The following is a 19743-nucleotide window of genomic DNA, read 5'->3' as shown; positions in this document are numbered from 1 at the left end:
AGCTACTGGTAGAAATGCATAACCCATTTGTTTCTACTGGTCTGGAGGGACACTATAGAATACAGAGATATAATTTCTAGGTGCTATGAAAAGCACTTTACATATGCTATCCCTGGATCTATTCTATGGTCTAAATAGAGGCAAATAATTTTATGTAAAAAAGTGAGGAATCTGAAATCTGTGTAAAATGAAAACTGAATTTACTAATTATAAATTGCAACTGAACTGCAAGTGCTTAAAAGTTTCTTGTACTACAGATGAGCAAACCAAGAAAACCCAGAAAAAAACATCCTTCTAAAAGCAAAAAGTGCTATTTCAGAAAAAGAACTCAAATTCCATTTTAATGAAAGCAGGATTTTCGTTACCAAAGAACACTGCTCCATAAAAAACATACATGTATAAATCTCTTATGTATACAACTAAAATAAAAATGTAATCTTAATTTACAAAAAAACTTATATACATTGAAGGCCTGATTCACTAAATACTTCTCTCCCCTAGACAAAGAATAGGAAAAAGCATTGGTGAAATCAGGCCTTAAATTGTTCAAGTAAAACCAGGGATCATATGTGCAAATTTGTGAGACTTAGTATTTTCTTTCAATATCAAGCAAAACACTGCCAACAACGATATAATGTTATTTAAAAGTTTTCAAAAAGATTTTCATCAAAGTGAGGTAAATATTCAGTATCACCTAGTGAATTTAACGTAGGTGATGATAGTAAATCTTCAATGATATCTTCTTTTGTAGCATTTTCCAAGGATTTGTTTGATAGTGAGTCTGCCTGTGCCATAAATGGTCTCTCTTTATTGGGACTGTAATCACAGATTTTGTCTGTAGCTGTGCTGTATGAGCTCATGCTCTTGTTCAGGTTATTAGGCAGAAAAGTTTCAATACTGCCATCCACCAGCATCTCTAGAAACCTACTATCCTCTTCATCAGCTCTTGACATGTCAGTAGAAGCAAGAGTTGTAGCAGGAGATAACAATTCTGCCAAAAATTCATCATCGCTAGGGCTACTGCACATGGATGTGCTGGAACTCAGAGAGCATACTGGCTCTGAATCTGTTGAACTACTCTGGCACTGAAGTGCATTTAAGAAGTCCTCTAGTATATCACAATCACTGTGGTTTTTAAGGTTTGAAAGATATTTCATGCTATTATTTAGAAACCCTTCATTGTTCTTCAGAGCCTTTACTGTTGTATCGAGAGAAGCCAATTCATTCTTTTTAGCTTTAATTTTTTTAAGAAGTTTTAAACGAAGCCTGTGAACCTTTTCTTCCTTGGTCAATTCTCTATGCGTTGCTGCTGGTTTATGATGCTCGTTTCCATTCTGGTTATACATGGATATAAGCCAACGCGAGGAAGAAGAAATCTCTTTGCTGGGAATAAGCAAAGTTTTATTTACAGGCACTAGAATTTTAGTTAATATAGGTTTCTTTGCATGCACAGTATCAACAGTAGGCAAAGTCGTAATGGCCGATGGTGAAGAAACAACCAAAGTCTTTTTACCTGCAGGCATGCCTTCTTTCTCTGGTTTTCCCACTGTTCTGCTAACACCTTTGGCTTTAAAACCATCAAAGCTTCCTGCTCCCTTAGTAGGCAGGTTCATACCAGTTATCTCTAAGAAAGATTCTTTTCTGCAATTTTTCTTTTTAGTATTGAGAGTTGAGATGCTTAAGGCAGAAGGCATGAAAGAGGGATGCTTGTTTAGTAAACTCTTTACCCAGCTGCCCACAAAGCCTTTCTTTTGGTTTTCTCTTACAACAGGGGAGCCATTCTTTACAGGGGATATAATTGTAGACAGAGGAGTTGCTACAGTTTTTCTTTGCAGTATCTTGCTATTTTGCACAGGTGCTAGACTTGATGCTTCATCCTGTAGAACAGGCTTGCTTTTATATTCTGGACTTTTCATCTGTGATGGTGGATGAGATACTTGTACAACATTAGGCAAGTCAATATTATTATTTCTAGGAAAAGCCACTACAGGAGGAGTTGGATAGAACTTGCTAAGCACAGGACAAGCAATGGAGTTTTCAACTGAAAGAGATTTTGTCTCACTTTTATCATCTTTATGAGAAGCCTGAAATGAAAATGATACAGATGAATTTGCCTGTTGCTGTGAATTCTGCTCATAAACCAGGTTAGCTGGCATATGGTTGTCCTCCACTGGATTACCTTCGGAATCAACTTGAACTTCTACAAGAGTTAAAGTAATAACATCATCATCAGCCAATCCTTCCAATCCAGAGAGCAAGTCATTGCCCATGTTTACATTTTGTGACCCATTTTTTGTAAGACTAGATAGAGGCTGTTTAGGGGACGTGACAAACTTGGTTACAGCTTCTCTATTATCGTCACTACTAAGCCATACAGTAGTGCTTGCCTGTACATCAGTAACTGTAGGTCTTGGAGTCTTTTCTTCCTTTATCTCTGAATTCAGTTCACTGGGAACAGTAGAGATCTTTTCCCAGCAAACAATATGAATCTCAGCAGCAGGAACCTCAAACGTCTCATGTCTCCCACAATAAGGACCTTTCAAATCATCATATTCAAACCATGAACCTATAAAACAAACAAAAAAAGGCCAGAAAGACTTCAATAATACTAGTAACTTAGTATTTACTATAGAGGCAAACACTTGATAAAGCAATAAACCACTGTACCAAAGTTAAACATGAAAACATATACAGTGCCTTGAAATCTTCACATCTTTCTACATTTCACATTCAAATCCATTAAAGTAGAAGTTCCAATGATAAACATGTTCTATAATACATTCAATACGTAAAGCCAAGTTATTTCCCTGTAACAGACCTATAATACCTGTGTTATCTTAGAACCTCAGGCAGATATTATCATGTGGGTGACATCATCCATGGAGCCTGGTACGGACAGTGCAAAAGTATACTGTCAATTTAAAAGACTGAAAGTCTCAAGACTGCCCATACCGTGCATGCGCCGGTGCCTTCCCACCAGATGTTGGCTCGCAGGACCATCAGTTCAGTAAAAAAGCTAAGAAACCAACTAGGGAGAGTGGGTTGGAAGAACATCTGCCTGCTGTGCTTAGATAGTACCTGTTACATGTAAATAACTATGCTTTATACTAGAACACACTTTTCAAGCACTTATCTCTCTCATAGTTAAGGTATAGACTCACAATCCTCTATTCAGTAGCATGGTATACCACGTATATCTCTCAGACCTCAGCGGCGTCACTATGTGTATTTAAACTTCACACACAGATTCCAAACGCCATCAATGTCATTGGTCTTAGTTTTTATAGCTTCTAATCTTCATTTGTTTTAACCTTTTTGTTTTTTTATTATTCAATATATTTACTAAAGATCTTTAAAATACTCATCTTAAATGAAGATACAGCTAGGGGGTTCTTATTCCAACACAGACCTATGTTTCGCTAGAGTTTTTTCAAGGAAAAGCCCCTTAGTTTGCCGATAGCAATGTTACTTACCGTAACAGTTGTTATCCAGGGACAGCAGGCAGCTATTCTCACTAGTGGGTGATGTCATCCGACAGAGCCCCGATACGGACATCTTGCAAGCATGTCTTGCTTGAAGAAACTCAGAAGTTTCGAGATGCCCGCACCGCGCATGCGCCAGTGCCTTCCCGCCCGATGTACCGGGCGTGTCTCCTCAGTTCAGGTAGCTAGCCTGAGAAGCCAACCCAGGGGAGGTGGGTGGGACGTGAGAATAGCTGCCTGCTGTCCCTGGATAACAACTGTTATGGTAAGTAACATTGCTTTATCCCAGGACAAGCAGGCAGGTATTCTCACTAGTGGGTGACCTCCAAGCTAACCCCAATGGGATGGTGGGAGAGTTGGCAACTTAAGAGAACAAATTTTGTAACAGTTTGGCCAAACTGTCCATCCCGTCTGGAGAAAGTATCCAGACAATAATGAGAGGTGAATGAATGAACCGAGGACCAAGTGGCAGCCTTACATATCTCCTCAATCGGTGTCGATCTGAGGAAGGCTACAGAGGCTGCCATTGCTCTGACCTTATGGGCTGTGACCTTACAGGGAAGGGATAATCCAGCCTGGGCATAGCAGGAAGAGATACAAGCCGCCATCCAGTTAGAGATGGTGCGCTTCGATACAGGTCGTCCCAACTTGTTTGGATCAAAGGAGACGAAAAGTTGAGGAGCATTTCTGTGTGGCTTTGTGCGATCCAAGTAGAAAGCTAGAGCACGTTTACAGTCCAGAGTGTGCAAAGCAGATTCCCCAGGATGAGAATGAGGCTTTGGAAAGAACACTGGAAGCACGATGGACTGGTTGATGTGAAATTCAGAGACTACTTTAGGCAAGAATTTTGGATGAGTACGGAGAACCACCTTGTCATGATGGAATACAGTGAATGGTGGATCCGCCACTAGGGCCTGAAGCTCACTGACCCGACGAGCTGACGTGAGGGCCACCAGAAAAACCACCTTCCAGGTGAGATACTTAAGTGGAGCCGTGTTGAGAGGTTCAAACGGAGGCTTCATGAGATGAGACAGGACAACATTGAGATCCCAAACCACAGGAGGAGGTTTGATAGGAGGGTTGACATGAAAAAGCCCTTTCATAAATTTGGAAACCACAGGATGAGCAGACAAAGGTTTCCCCTGCAGAGGCTGATGGAAAGCCGCAATAGCACTCAGGTGGACACGTATAGAGGTAGACTTGAGACCAGACTGAGACAAGTGCAGAAGATAGTCCAATACAGAAGATAGGGAAGCTCGCTGAGGTTCCGTGGCATTGGAAATACACCAGGAAGAGAATCTAGTCCATTTTTGGGAATAGCATTGTCGAGTCGCAGGCTTCCTGGAAGCCTCTAAGACCTCTCTCACTGCTTGAGAGAACTGGTGAGGAGTTATGTTGAAAGGAACCAAGCTGTCAGGTGGAGAGACTGCAGGTTGGGATGAAGTAGTGAACCTTGATGTTGAGTAAGTAGTGAAGGAAACACTGGAAGAAGTACCGGCTCCCTGCTGCACAGTTGAAGTAGAAGGGAGTACCAAGGTTGTCTGGGCCACCGAGGAGCAATCAGAATCATGGTGGCATGGTCTGATCTCAACTTGACCAGAGTCTTCTGAATGAGAGGAAATGGAGGAAACGCATATAGGAAGCGATTCCCCCACTCCAGTAGAAAGGCGTCTGCCTCGAGGCGGAGAGGAGTGTAGATCCTGGAGCAAAACTGAGGCAGTTTGAAGTTGTGGGGGGCTGCAAAGAGGTCTATCTGAGGCGTTCCCCACTGAGCAAAGATCTGATGAAGGGGTTTGGAATGGAGCGTCCATTCGTGAGGCTGGAGAAGACGACTCAATTTGTCTGCTAGGACGTTGTCTTTCCCCTGAATGTAGACTGCTCTGAGGAAGGTGTTGTGGCGAACCGCCCAATCCCAGACTCGAAGAGCTTCCTGACAAAGAGGTGCCGAGCCCGTGCCCCCTTGTTTGTTGACATAATACATGGCGACCTGATTGTCTGTGCGAATAAGGACCACCATGTCGTGAAGCAGATGTTGAAAGGCTTGGAGAGCATTGAAGATGGCTCTGAGCTCCAGAAGATTGATTTGATGGAGTCGTTCCGCACTGGTCCAGAACCCCTGAGTGCGAAGACCATCCAGATGGGCCCCCCATGCATAGTTCGATGAATCGGTCGTTAGAACTTTCTGGTGGGGAGGGGAATGAAACAACAAACCTCTGGATAGATTCGAAGAGGTCATCCACCAGAGAAGAGACTGCCGTAGAGCAGGAGTGACGACAATGTGACGGGACAACGGGTCGGACACCTGAGTCTACTGAGATGCCAGGGTCCATTGAGGAATTCTGAGATGTAGTCTGGCAAAAGGCGTCACATGAACTGTAGATGCCATGTGGCCCAAGAGGACCATCATGTGTCTCGCCGAGATGGACGGGCGAGAAGACACCGACTGGCAGAGTAGAAGGAGAGCATCCATGCGTTGAGGAGGAAGGAATGCTCGAAGTTGAATGGTGTCCAGAACAGCCCCGATAAAGGGGAGAGACTGGGTGGGCTGAAGATGAGACCTGGGGAAGTTGATCTCGAAGCCCAAACTCTGCAGGAAACAAATTGTAGTCAAGGTCGCCGAAATGACCCCTGGAGCCGACGGTGCCTTGATGAGCCAGTCGTCGAGGTATGGAAACACCTGAAGACCCATGTTCCTGAGTGCAGCGGCCACCACCACCAGACACTTTGTGAAGACTCTGGGAGACGAGGAAAGGCCGAATGGAAGCACTCGATACTGCAGATGTAGATGTCCCACCCGAAATCTGAGAAACTTGCGGGAGGCCGGATGAATCGGGATGTGAGTGTAGGCCTCCTTGAGGTCCAGAGAGCATAACCAATCGTTCTGCTCGAGGAGGGGATAGAGAGAAGCAAGGGTCAGCATGCGGAACCGCTCCTTGACCAAAAACTTGTTGAGGACTCGAAGGTCCAAAATGGGACGCAGATCGCCCGTCTTCTTCGGGACCAGGAAGTACCGGGAGTAGAACCCCCGGTTTTGCTGATCTAACGGTACCGGCTCGACGGCCCGAAGCCGAAGCAGAGCCTGAGCCTCTTGGAGGAGAAGGGCGGTCTGCGTCGAGTTGGAAGGATACTCTCTTGGAGGGTGGTCCGGGGGGACCCGTTGGAAATGAAGAGAGTATCCTTCTCTTACGATGGTAAGGACCCAGAGGTCCGTGGTGATTGTCTCCCATCGATGACAAAAATGATGGAGACGACCCCCGATGGGAAAAACGGGGGGAGACAGAACGAAGTCGGTTATGCTCCCTGGAAGAGAGTCAAAAAGGCTGAGTAGCCTTGGGTGCAGCCGGCATCTGAGGCTTCTGTTGAGGCTTCTGAGGAGGCTGTCTCTTTGCAGGCTGTCTCGCAGGAGGAGTCTGTCTCGGCTGATAACGCCGCTGGTAAATCAGAGGCGGCCTAGAGGGACGAGACTGCTGAGGCTTAGGCTTAGGCCGCAGAATCGACTGGAAGGACTTCTCATGGTCCGAAAGCTTTTTAGTAACAGTCTCGATAGACTCATCGAACAGATCAGCCCCCGCACAAGGCACATTAGCAAGTCTGTCTTGAAGGTTCGGATCCATATCAATGGTACGGAGCCATGCTAGGCGACGCATGGCGACCGAAGAGGCAGCAGCACGTGCCGAGAGCTCGAAGGCATCGTAGGAGGATTGCATGAGCTGCAGGCGTAACTGAGAAAGGGTCGCCACCACCTCTTCAAATTCGAATCGAGCTTGAGCATCGATAAAGGGGATGAACTTGCGGAGCACCGGCAAGAAAAAATCCAAGTATGAAGAGAAGAAAAAATTATAATTGAGCACTCTAGTTGCCATCATCGAATTTTGGTAGATACGTCTACCAAATTTATCCATCGTCCTCCCTTCACGGCCCGGAGGTACTGAGGCATACACCTGGGAGGGATGAGATTGTTTGAGGGATGACTCGACCAGAAGTGACTGATGAGAAAGTTGCGCCCCCTCAAACCCCTTGTGATGGACGATGCGGTATCGAGCATCCAATTTACTGGGAACTGCAGGTATGGAATACGGTGTTTCAAAACAACACATGAAAGTCTGGTCAAGCAGTTTATGCAGAGGAAGGCGAAGCGTCTCCGCTGGAGGGTGAGGCAAATGCATGGTGTCCAGATACTCCTTAGAATATCGAGAACCAGTGTCCAACGTCACATCCAAATCATCTGCCATTTGTCGAAGGAAGGATGAAAAAGAAAGTTGGTCCGCCAGCGCCGGCTGGCGAGACGGGCTAGAAGAGGTGGAAGCCTCCGGATCCAGAGAAAGCTGAGAGCGGCAAGGAGAATAGGAGGTAGATGGTTCCTCATACTCCGGCCCCTCAGGTGGGGATAAATCTGACGAGGAGTATCCCATACGCTGGATCTTCTTTTGCGGGGACACCTCCGAATGACGTGAAGAGTGTCGAGAGGAGTGTCGAGATCGATGCCCCTCCCGGTGACGGGATGGGGAGCGAGATCTTCTGTGCATCGCACGATCCCCCGAAGCCTCCAAGGAATGGATTGGACTTGATGCAGTGGATCGTAGAGGTGGCAAGGATGCGGACTCGCGCAGTGCCACCCAGGTCTGGTATGGAGTGCGGAAGAACTCTTCCTGCGATGCAGTATGCCCAGGACTTCGACTATCAGGGGCTGACACAGCACTCTGCTGTCGAGGGGGCGTGATGGGCTCCAAAGGCGGCATGTTACTAAAAGAAGCCCGCCTGGAAGCACTCGCCGCCCTCCGCCGATCCTCCTCGTCGAGCAGAGAGATCGTACGACAAGGAGGAGGAGGAGGGGGCGGATCGCCCCCCTAGACCGAGCCCGGAAGGTCACCCTGAATGGAGGCGATAAGCCGGGGTCCCATAGAGTGCATAAGCTCGACAAATTGAGCTTCCAGCAGGGATCGCAGCGAAGCCGATATGGAGGGATCCGCACCGAAAGGGGGTCCTCCAGCACGGTCTTCGCGCTCCTTTGTGGCCAAGTGCTTCTGCTTGCTAGCTTTAGGCACCTTGATGACCACCGGAGGGACAGTGGAAGGCAGTACCTGAGCCGAGGAGACGGGAACAGGCACCGATGCTGAACCGGAAGCAGAAGTCGGAGTGAACGATGCCGGCTTCACGATGCCCGATGCAGGGGTTGTCGATGCAGGTTTCGAACGAACCGGCGAAACCGCAGTGGAAGTTGAAGCAGACGGCTCTTTGGCAGACTCCATCTTAAACATCGACTCCCAAAGTAAGCAGCGCCATTTGAACGATCGCGCAGTGAGCGTGGAACAAGGCCGGCACGATTTCGGAACGTGTTCTGGACCAAGACACTGAAGGCAGCGTCGATGCGGGTCCGTCAACGAAATCGCACGCTGGCACTTGCTGCACTTTTTAAAACCGGTGATCGGCCGGGACATAGGCCGGAAAATCGTCGCCGCTAGGTCGAAGGCGCTCGGCCTAAGCCACGAGGCCGGCCCGGCCGAACCGCCGGAAGAAATAATTTTAACTTTTTTTTTTTTTTTTTTAAACTTAAAATTGAAAGAAATAAATCAATAAACAACAAAACGCGGTAGAAAAGAAGGCAAAATACTGAAATTCAGTCAGCGCAGAATGAAGTGAAACTTCTCAGCTCCGCGGAAAGAAAAGAACTGAGGAGACACGCCCGGTACATCGGGCGGGAAGGCACTGGCGCATGCGCGGTGCGGGCATCTCGAAACTTCTGAGTTTCTTCAAGCAAGACATGCTTGCAAGATGTCCGTATCGGGGCTCTGTCGGATGACATCACCCACTAATGAGAATACCTGCCTGCTTGTCCTGGGATAAACCATTATTCTCATCTCATACTTAAAGTATGAGTAGCATAGTATACATTAGAAATCATCAATCTTCAAAGTATATCCCTCAGACCTAAGCGGCACCTGAAAATAATGGTATCGACAAACTAAGGGGATTTTCCTTGAAAAAGCTCTGGCAAAACATAGGTCTGTGTTGGAATAAAAAAAAACCCTAGTAGTATTTTCATATAAGATGAGTATTTTTAAGATCTTTAGTAAATATATTGAATAAAATAAAATAAAAAAAGGTTAAAATAAATGAAGATCAGAAGCTATAAAAACTAAGACCAATGATGATGATGGCGTTTGGAATCTGTGTGGTTAAATATACACAGTGGCGCCGCTGAGGTCTGAGGGATATACTTTATGATTTCTAAGGTATACTATGCCACTGAATAGAGGATTATACTAGAACAAGCAGGCACCATATTTTCACGTGGGATTACCTAGCTGCCAGGATCATGCCTCTGAGAAGAGGGTTATTGATAACTACCATTAGCCTTGTAAAAACCAAATGGGATGGAGGAAAGTTAGCATTTAGAGAATAAATTTTGTAGAACTGCTTGGCCAAACCAACTATCCCTTCTGAAACGATTTTGTAAGCAATAATGGGATGTAAAAGTATGACTGGAGGTCCAGGTGGCTGCTTTACAGATGTCCTCAATGGGAGCCACCATTGCTTGAACTTTATAAGCAGTGACTTGGCCTTCCGAGTACAGCAAAAGGAGATACAATCCGCTAACAAAGTGAATGTGGTTCTCTTGGTGACAGGTGCTCCAAGTCTGTTTGGAATGAATGACAGAACAGCTGAGTGGAAGTTCTGTGAGGTTTGGTCCAATCCAGGTAATAAGCAAGAGCACGTTTACAGTCCAATGAGTGGAATGCCACTTCACCATGATGAGAATGTGATGACCTTTGGAAGGAACTTGGGATGAGTGCGAAGAACCATCCTATTATAGTAAAATGTTGTGTAAAGGGATCTAACACAAGAGCCTGAAGCTCACCTCGGCATGCTAATGTTATGCAGAGGAGAAATACTACTTTTCAAGTTAAAATTTTAGAGATGGGGGGGCGGAGCATACACAAGATGGCGGCCTGATGCTCTCCTGGAGGTGCCATCCTACCTGTAACAAGAAATTTTGCCTGCTTACCGCATGGTAAAGAGAAAATCGAAAGTCCGGGTGTTCCCGGATGAAACGCAAACTGATCCAATTAATGCCTTTGTGGAGCGCAGCTTAGGAACCCGGCGATTGGAGGTATCTACGGCTGGAGAGAGCGTGCGAACTGATGCGCGAGATCTCTCCTTCGAGGACGTCACTCTATCCTCCTAAGAGCGTAGTCTGCCCAGCTGTCCTGGTGCGACAGGAGAGTCTTTTTAAGACATGCCAGCCCAGGACTCTTTCTTGCTAGACCCACGGAGCGGAAGGACTGACTTTAAAAGGGGGCAAGAAGAGGTATCAACATCTTTTCAGCTGGCGACGTGAAGTTTCTTCCATAACTGAGGCGGTTCCTGGTACACTGGACGCTGCAGGGAGCTCTGGAGCAGAAGCTGTTCCCTTACAGAGGCCTAAGGTCTTTACAATGGAATCAATATGGGATGCTATATCCAATATGCAAACTTCTCTTAGGAACCAAATTCAGAAACTTTCCACGCGATGTACCACAGTCTTAAGTTCCAAATTTTCTGAAAGTACTAAGGTAACAAGTTTAGAGAGTAAAGCGAGTGACTAAGATTAAGATAAAAACTTTGGAAGTACAAGCTCTAAGAACAGCTCTAGTTTGCACTTTAAGCAAGAAATGATGGAAAATTCTGTTAGGAGATGTAATCTCCGGATTAACTTTCCTAAAGTTCACCTTATAACTGCCCTGGCAATGTTTAAAAGGTATTTGAGTGAAATTCTGAAAGTACCCGAAACTTCATACCTACCTCTCTCAAAAATATATTACCTTCCTATGACAGTTAAATCTCAAAATCCTAATCAGCAGAATGTATCTGTTGATAACTTAGATTTGACTAATTTCCTTGAGAGGTCGGATACTGAGGTTCAGGTTCCAGCCACATTGATTGTACAGTTTGCTATTGACTCTGACAGGTAATGGGATGCTTAAGATATTTTTTCCGAACACAAGGATGTACCTTTTTTGACTAATATTATAAGAATGTATCCGGATGTTTCTCATTCTTCCCAGAAGATAAGAAAACAATTTCTCATTTTGAGGCCTCAGGCAGTTCAGTTAGGGGCAACTTTTGCTCTAAGATACCCCTGTAAGTGCATGCTGACCACAGCAGTTGTCTAAATTTATTTCAGCTAGAGAGCAATTGGTATCTACTACATGAGTTTTTCTGTTTTCAAGATAGCTCAGGAAAGAATTGTTCATTAGCAGTCAGGCCTTTCTTCTTAATTTCCTTGTTATTTGATTGCCTATGTTTTTTTCAGTTATTCTTTAGCTATGTTCCCAAGGTATATTGAAGATTAACTATACTTTGTAGTAAGGAGATACCTTTTAAATAATTTGGAGTTCTATATTTCACTTTACATTGAGTTTTTTCTTGTTTGACTTGTAAAGACTGTCAAATGTTAAAATCATAAATAAAGAAATAAAAAGGGGGGGTTCAAAGGGAGACTTCATCAGAGTGGAAAGTATAACATTAAGATAACAAGCAATTGGAGGAGGCTTGATTGGTGGTTTGGTATGAAATAGGCTTTTTTATCCAGAGGTGTATGAAAAAGCTGGAATAGTACTGAGATGACTTATGACTGAAGTAGTTTTGAGTCTCACATGCAGAAGATAATCTAGAACTGAAGGAAAAGGACAAGTGATTGAATCCAGTGAGTGATTACACCAGACAGTGAAACAAATCCACTTGAAACAATAGAAGCACTGTGTGGAAGGTTTTCTAGAAACTTCAATGTTGGCTGATACTGGTGCAGATAGTAGCCGAATCTAGTTGCCGAAAGAAACATACCACGTTGTGAGAGCTAACAAACAGATTGGGAAGGAGAATAGAGTCTTCGTTCTTTATCACCAACACTGGAAAGATTTGAAGTGTGATGGGATCTTGTACACCACTGAATTGTAGAAGAGGAAACCACGGTTGACGGGGTCACTGAGGCACTATGAGAATCATGATGACTTGTTCTCGACAAAATTTGAATAAAGTTTTCCCAATTAGAGGTATTGAAGGGAAAGCAAACAAATTTTTCTCAGCAGTCGAGGAGGAAGACATCCAAATACAGAAGACTGGGAGTATAGAGTCTGGAACAGAAGACTGTAAGTTTTTGTGTGTGTGTATGAGCAAAGAGATTCACTTCTGGAGTCCCCTAAACCTTCAATATCTGATGTAAAACAGTTGAGTGACCACTTATGAGGTCGTAGGGGTCTGTTCAGCTTGTCTGCTAAGACATTTTGTTTTCGTGGTAGATAAACCGTTTCAGAAATATGTTATGAGGAATTGCCCAAAACCAAATTCTGATTGCTTCTTGGCAAAGTGGACGAGACCCTGTGCCTCCTTGTTTGTTCATGTAGTACATGGATACCTGTTTGTCTGGAGGAGGGTCTCGAGTGGAGTCCCGCAGGGCTCGGTGCTTGGGCCGCTGCTATTTAATATATTTATAAATGATCTAGAAACAGGGATGAAGTGTGAGAATAAAATTCGCGAACGACACCAAACTATTTAGTGCAGCTTGGACTAAGGAGGACTGCGAAGAATTACAAAGGGACTTGAACAAACTAGGGGAATGGGCAACGAGACGGAAGATGAAGTACAACGTTGAGAAATGTAAAGTACTACATGTGGGAAGCAGAGACCCGAGGTACAGCTATACGATGGGAGGGAAGTTATTGAAGGAGAGTAACCAAGAAAGGGATTTGGGGGTAATGGTGAACATGACAATGAAGCCAACGGCACAGTGCGCAGCGGCCGCTAAGAGAGCGAACAGAATGATAGGTATAATCAAGAAGTGTATTACTACCAGGACGAAAGAAGTTATCCTGCCGTTGAACTGGGCGATGGTGTGTCCGCATCTGGAGTACTGCGTCCAGTATTGGTCGCCGTACCTTAAGAAGGATATGGCGTTACTCGAGAGGGTTCAGAGGAGATCGACACATCTGATAAAAGGTATGGAAAACCTTTCATATGCTGAGAGATTGGAGAAACTGGGACTCTTTTCCCTGGAGAAGAGGAAACTTAGAGGGGATATGATAGAGACTTACAAGATCATGAAGGGCATAGAGAGAGTGGAGAGGGACAGATTCTTCAAACTTTTGAAAAATAAAAGAACAAGAGGGCATTCGGAAAAGTTGAAAGGGGACAGATTCAAAACGAATGCTAGGAAGTTCTTCTTTACCCAACGTGTGGTGGACACCTGGAATGCGCGAAAAGGGGATAGAGGGGTATAGATAGAGGATTACTGCACAGGTCCTGGACCTGTTGGGCTGCCACGTGAGCAGACTGCTGGGCAAGATGGACCTCAGGTCTGACCCAGCGGAGGCATTACTTATGTTCTTATGAGAACTACTTGATTGGGGAGGCAATCTTGGAATGTGAATAGAACATTATGGATTGCTCAAAGCTTGAGAAGATTATTTCTTGTGGGCTAGGAATGTGTGTGTAGGCTTCTTTGAGATCTAGAAAGATGAGCCAATTGTTGTTCTTTAAATAGTGGCAACAGGGTTCCCAGAAAGACCATCTTCTATTGAAAAGAAGAGGAGAGTAGTGAGCTCAGAAACTTGAGGATCAAGTAAAAGATATAGGACCTTTTCCTAATTAAAGGAAGGAATGGTGGAAAGAAAAGCTACCATGAATCTGGTTGCGAATAGTGGAGAAGTACAATAAGAAAAAACACGTGTACCAATGGAAGTGAACTGTAGAATGATCGGAGGACAGTTCCATTCTATTCCCATTTTTTCTTTTTTTTGGAGATGAGATCAGAAAAAAACTAGACAAGTTTCAAGTTTATTTAAAATATCAAATAAAGCCCAATCAGCCTTCTAGGCAGTGTATGTATACTGTCTTAAAAACATATATGATATTACAATACATCATTTAAAACAATAATAGTTATTAAAAATAATTTAAAAAACAAACAAAAACAAAACAGAAACAAAAAGGGAAACAGGGTAGAACTACAATTTTCAAGTAAAAAGAGAGAACATACAGGGAAAAAACAAAAGAAGGGGTGTCGAAAGGTAAAATAAAACAATGTAGCCCTGAAAAGGACATTTAGGTCTTGAAAGCATCAAGAAAAACAAATGTTTTTAATTTCGTCTTAAAATGGTGAAGAGTTGATTCTTCCCGTAAGTAGGCCGGAATATTATTCCAAAGACAGAATAGATAAAAGATTTTTAGAAGATGATCTTAAGGTCTTTGAAGAACTATAGGGAATTAGATTATTAATATTTGGGTTGACTATTTTGTCTAGTTTTAAAGGTTAGTAAAATAATTTTGTATGTGATTCTATGTTCTACTGGCAATCAATGAGCTTTATAAAGGAGGAGAGTGACATGGTCTAACTTCTTTGCATTAAATATAATCTTTACTGCCGTGTTCTGTATAATTTGGAGTCTTCTTATTTCTTTTTTAGTTATGCTCTTATAGAGCACATTGCAATAATCAATACAGGAAATCACGAGAGAGTGAATCAAAATATTCAGAGAAGTGGGCTCTAACAATTTGGATATGGACCTAATCATTCATAGCCGATAAAAGCAGCGCTGGACCACTGTACTGATATGCAGATGATAATTGAGCTTACTAACAAAAGTGATTCCTAATAGTTTTAAAGAGGGCACAACTTGAAGAGATTGAGTTTTAAATGTAATAGGAGTTAATAGAGAAAGTCCTTCCTTGTTGGGGAAAATCAAAGGAAAGCCTGTTAGAAGTGAACTCATGTGCAATTTCAGTTTGGATGTGTGCTATCAAATTATTAGAGGTTACCCCTGAACCAAGAGATATCAACTGAAAGTGATGCGAGGTGAGGCTGACCTAATAGAAATATAAAGAGGCAATGTGACTGTGAGTTATTGTTGCTTCATTGGTCTTTATTGAGAAATAAGAGAGGTGGTAAGGCTACAAAAAGAAGGTGGCCACGACGTAATAGAGAGAAATAGAATAACCGTATAACCAGAGGCCACTTCTTACTTTGATTTTAGAAAATCACTAAAAACACGTCCACCACAAATTCTTATTAATTTTTTATATCTTAACGCCTCTATTGTCTTAACTTTTATTGATTTTTATCAGATGTATTCCTTTACTGACTGTTTTTATTGTATTCAGATATCGACTGTTTATTTTGTATTTTAGATATTGATTGTATGTATTTTAGATATTGATTGTATGTATTCAGATATCGACTGTTTATTTTGTATTTTAGATATTGGTTGTATGTATTTTTTGTTCTGAACCATTTCGAACTTTTGGTATACAAGAAATAATTATTAAATTATTATTATTATATATTGATACAGATATGAGTAAAAGAAACACTGAAATAAGATAGAAAGGTTGGCGATGGAACACATAGTTCACTAACCCAGTGGAAAAGAATCGTAGACTCAGTACAAGGCATTATTTTTGCATTGTAGCAATAGAAGGCAGAGAAACGATGGAAAGCACATACTGCTGGAACAGGATAGATTGGCTAACATTCCATACTTGGGTGATGAGCTATTTGGTGATTCTAATGAAAATGCTACCCAAAAGCTCACTGTCCATGAGAAACATTGGGATGCTTTAGTGAAATCCAAGCCTAAATCTTCAACTTCCAAGCCTTCCAAGTCTTTCTCTTCCTATCAGAGGTGTTTTCTTCCAAACCTGCTGCTCCTACTAGATCACAGCAGAAGAAACAGAAACAGCAGCGTCCTCAAAAAACCCAGGCCGCAGCTCCACAGAAGCCTGCTCAGTCTTTTTGACGTGCTTCTCGAGAGCATAGCCGCTGTTCCTCTATCCCAGCCTCTCCCTCAACCCATCGTTTCTATATAAACCTCTTTGAATGTGATTGTAATACTACAAAAGAGCGGTATACAAGTCCCAATCCCTTTCCCCTTTATTCATTAAATAATCAATTCAATTCAAGTTCAATTTCCTTTATTTTTGATACACTGTTGATCAGTATTCCTCCTCAACGGTTATACCATTCAAAGAATAAACGCATTGGGGGACCTGAAAAGGAAATAGCTGGTTTATGTTTTATGTCACATATTAATATCAAAGTATTTGCTTATAATTCTCAGAATGCATTTTTTTTAATGCAGTAGTCACTACTAGCCTCCTCAATAGCTAAAATTATTCTAGAAAATTCATGAATTATTGTGCTTTGCTTTCACAGGTTGCAAGTTCATTATTAGGATCATGCTGAATTTCTTTAGCTTGTGATATGTGACAAATACTTACCATCACCATTTAAAATCCAGGTAACAAAGTGGTTTGCTCGGTACTGAATTATAGTTCTTATCTCATAACAGTCACCTTCAAATTGAAATGAATAAGCCTTAAGATGATTGTCTGGAAGGCCTTCCACAAAGTGTAGCATAAATATAGAGGATATGCTAAAAGAAAACACAAAATATATTTAGTTTGTTAATTAATGCGGAGAACTATTGTAGCATCTAGAGGCAAAGAGACAGTCATTTCTTTTCCTATAGTATGCCTAACATCAAAAGAAAAAGTACAGAAAAGAATGATGAAAATGATAAAGGGTATGGAATGGCTTCCCTATGAGAGAAGACTAAAGAAGACTAGGGCTCTTCAGACTGGAGAAGAGGTGGCTGAAGGGAGATATGTAAAAAGGTCAATAAAATACTGAGTGGAATGGAATTGCTCGTTTACTCTTTCTAAAAATACAAGGATTGGAGGCATGCAATGAAGCTAGTAAGCAGTAAATTTACCATATACCGTATTTTCACGCATATAACGCGCGCGTTATACGCGTTTTTACCTACCGCGCATACCCCTCGCGCGTTATATGCGTGAGCGCGGTATACAAAAGTTTTAAAACATAGTTCCCACCCCGCCCGACGCCCGATTCACCCCCCCAGCAGGACCGCTCGCACCCCCACCCTGAACGACGGCTCGCACGCGCTCCCACCCGCACCCGCATCCACGATCGGAGCAAGAGGGAGCCCAAGCCCTCTTGCCCGGCCGACTCCCCGACGTCCGATACATCCCCCCCCCGGCAGGACCACTCGCACCCCCACCCCGAAGGACCGCCGACTTCCTGACAATATCGGGCCAGAAGGGAGCCCAAACCCTCCTGGCCACGGCAACCCCCTAACCCCACCCCGCACTACATTACGGGCAGGAGGGATCCCAGGCCCTCCTTCCCTCGACGCAAACCCCCCTCCCTCCAACGACCGCCCCCCCCAAGAACCTCCGACCGCCATCCAGCCTACCCGCGATCCCCCTGGCGACCCCCTCGACCCTCCCACCCCCCTTCCCCGTACCTTTGGTAGTTGGCCGGACAGACGGGAGCCAAACCCGCCTGTCCGGCAGGCAGCAAACGAAGGAATGAGGCCGGATTGGCCCATCCATCCTAAAGCTCCGCCTACTGGTGGGGCCTAAGGCGCGTGGGCCAATCAGAATAGGCCCTGGAGCCTTAGGTCCCACCTGGGGGCGCGGCCTGAGGCACATGGGCCCAACCCGACCATGTGCCTCAGGCCGCGCCCCCAGGTGGGACCTAAGGCTCCAGGGCCTATTCTGATTGGCCCACGCGCCTTAGGCCCCACCAGTAGGCGGAGCTTTAGGATGGATGGGCCAATCCGGCCTCATTCCTTCGTTGGCTGCCTGCCGGACAGGCGGGTTTGGCTCCCGTCTGTCCGGCCAACTACCAAAGGTACGGGGAAGTGGGGTGGGGGGGTCGTGGGGGTCGCCAGGGGGGTCGCGGGTCGGCTAGGGGGGCGGTCGGAGGTTCTTGGGGGGGGCGGTCATTGGGGGGGAGGGGGGTTTGCGTCGAGGGCAGGAGGGCCTGGGATCCCTCCTGCCCGTAATGTAGTGCGGGGTGGGGTTAGGGGGTCGCCTTGGCCAGGAGGGTTTGGGCTCCCTTCTGGCCCAACTACCAAAGGTACGGGGAAGGGGGGTCGTGGGGGTCGCCAGGGGGGTCGCGGGTCGGCTGGTGGGGCGGTCGGAGGTTCTTGGGGGGGGCGGTCGTTGGGGGGAGGGGGGTTTGCGTCGAGGGCAGGAGGGCCTGGGATCCCTCCTGCCCGTAATGTAGTGCGGGGTGGGGTTAGGGGGTCGCCGTGGCCAGGAGGATTTGGGCTCCCTCCTGGCCCGATATTGTTGGGGAGTCGGCGGTCCTTCGGGGGGAGGGATGTATCGGACGTCGGGGGGGGGGGCATCAGGCTTTCAGGATGGGGACAGACCTTCAAGGGGGGACAGTGCACGGAAGTCAGGGGGGGTGAACGGAGAGTCGGGACAGCGCACGGAAAGTCAGGGCGGGCGAAAGGAGCGTCGGGCAGCATGCGCGGTATACCCGTGAGCGCGGTATACCAAAGTTTTTGTGCATATCATCGTGATTTCTGCGCGCTATACCCGTGTGCGCGTTTTATACGGGTGCGCGTTATTTGCGTGAATATACGGTATATTCAAATATAAACCAGGATTAAATGGGGGTCCCAGTTTATATTCGGGCCAGCGCTCACCCAATTTCCTCCCAGACTTTTGCAGGCCTCCACTGGGCTGGCAGGCTCTGCATCCTGTCCCCCCTCCCTGCCCATCATATCTCTGCTGCTGGAATCCCTGGTGGTCCAGAGGTGTAGCGGGCAGGAGCGAGCTTTCCAGGCTCCTGCCCCACTGCTAACCTGGTCAGTCGCTGCCACAAGTTCCGTGTTCAACCGCTGAGTGGTACCGAGCAGGAGCGCGTTTTGGCGCTCAGCGGCTTCCTGAATCGCAAAATCTTAGATTGCTTACAGAACTGAGGTACTGCGAGCGGGTCGGTGAGAGAAATAGGCCTTTGACACCTGCAGTACTTTTTAAAACCCGTTAAAAGGCCTCGACATAGACGGTAAGCCCGCTTTAGCAAGATTCAACTCAATTGCTGCAGGAAAAAACCGAACCCACGAATGGCGAAGTTCACGAGGAAATGCAAGAAAGAAAACCTTACTTTTCAGGGGGGGGGGGTAACTGACAGAAGATAAAAGGAAAATATATAAGAAGAAAAAATACGCGAAGCGGGAAGACAAAAAAAGGACTGAACAGAGTTCAGAAAAACATGACTTCTTTGCTCAGCGGAAAATGAAGAACTGAGGTACCGCGAGCCTAGGTCGGACAGGAAGGTACTTTCATATGCGTGCAAAGTTTCTAAACACTTACAGTGGCGATACACTTTTGAAGCTGTCCATACTGGTGCTCCGTAGATGATGTCACTCAAATTTGAGAATATGCTGCCTGCTTGTCCTGGGATAAAGGG

At 45.2% G+C, this 19743-nt stretch overlaps 1 protein-coding gene across 3 annotated transcripts in view; it reads right to left on the bottom strand.

The window, feature by feature from the left end:
- Positions 1-308: 308 nt before the first annotated feature.
- USPL1 (ubiquitin specific peptidase like 1) overlaps positions 309-19743 on the bottom strand; it is a 173773-nt gene continuing 154338 nt past the window's right edge. For all 3 annotated transcript variants that reach the window (XM_033949084.1, XM_033949085.1, XM_033949086.1), the window contains 2 exons: positions 16734-16888; positions 309-2566 (listed from right to left, as the gene is read on the bottom strand). In XM_033949084.1, the coding sequence (XP_033804975.1) occupies positions 642-2566; positions 16734-16888 (2080 nt within the window). In that variant the 3' untranslated portion in view covers positions 309-641. The remainder of the gene's footprint in view (positions 2567-16733; positions 16889-19743) is intronic.

The sequence above is a fragment of the Geotrypetes seraphini genome, chromosome 6 (genome assembly GCF_902459505.1).
Source record: "Geotrypetes seraphini chromosome 6, aGeoSer1.1, whole genome shotgun sequence".
NCBI classification, from domain to species: domain Eukaryota; kingdom Metazoa; phylum Chordata; class Amphibia; order Gymnophiona; family Dermophiidae; genus Geotrypetes; species Geotrypetes seraphini.
The sequence above is the reverse complement of the archived record's forward strand: the minus strand, read 5'-3'. Positions and strand labels throughout refer to the sequence as shown.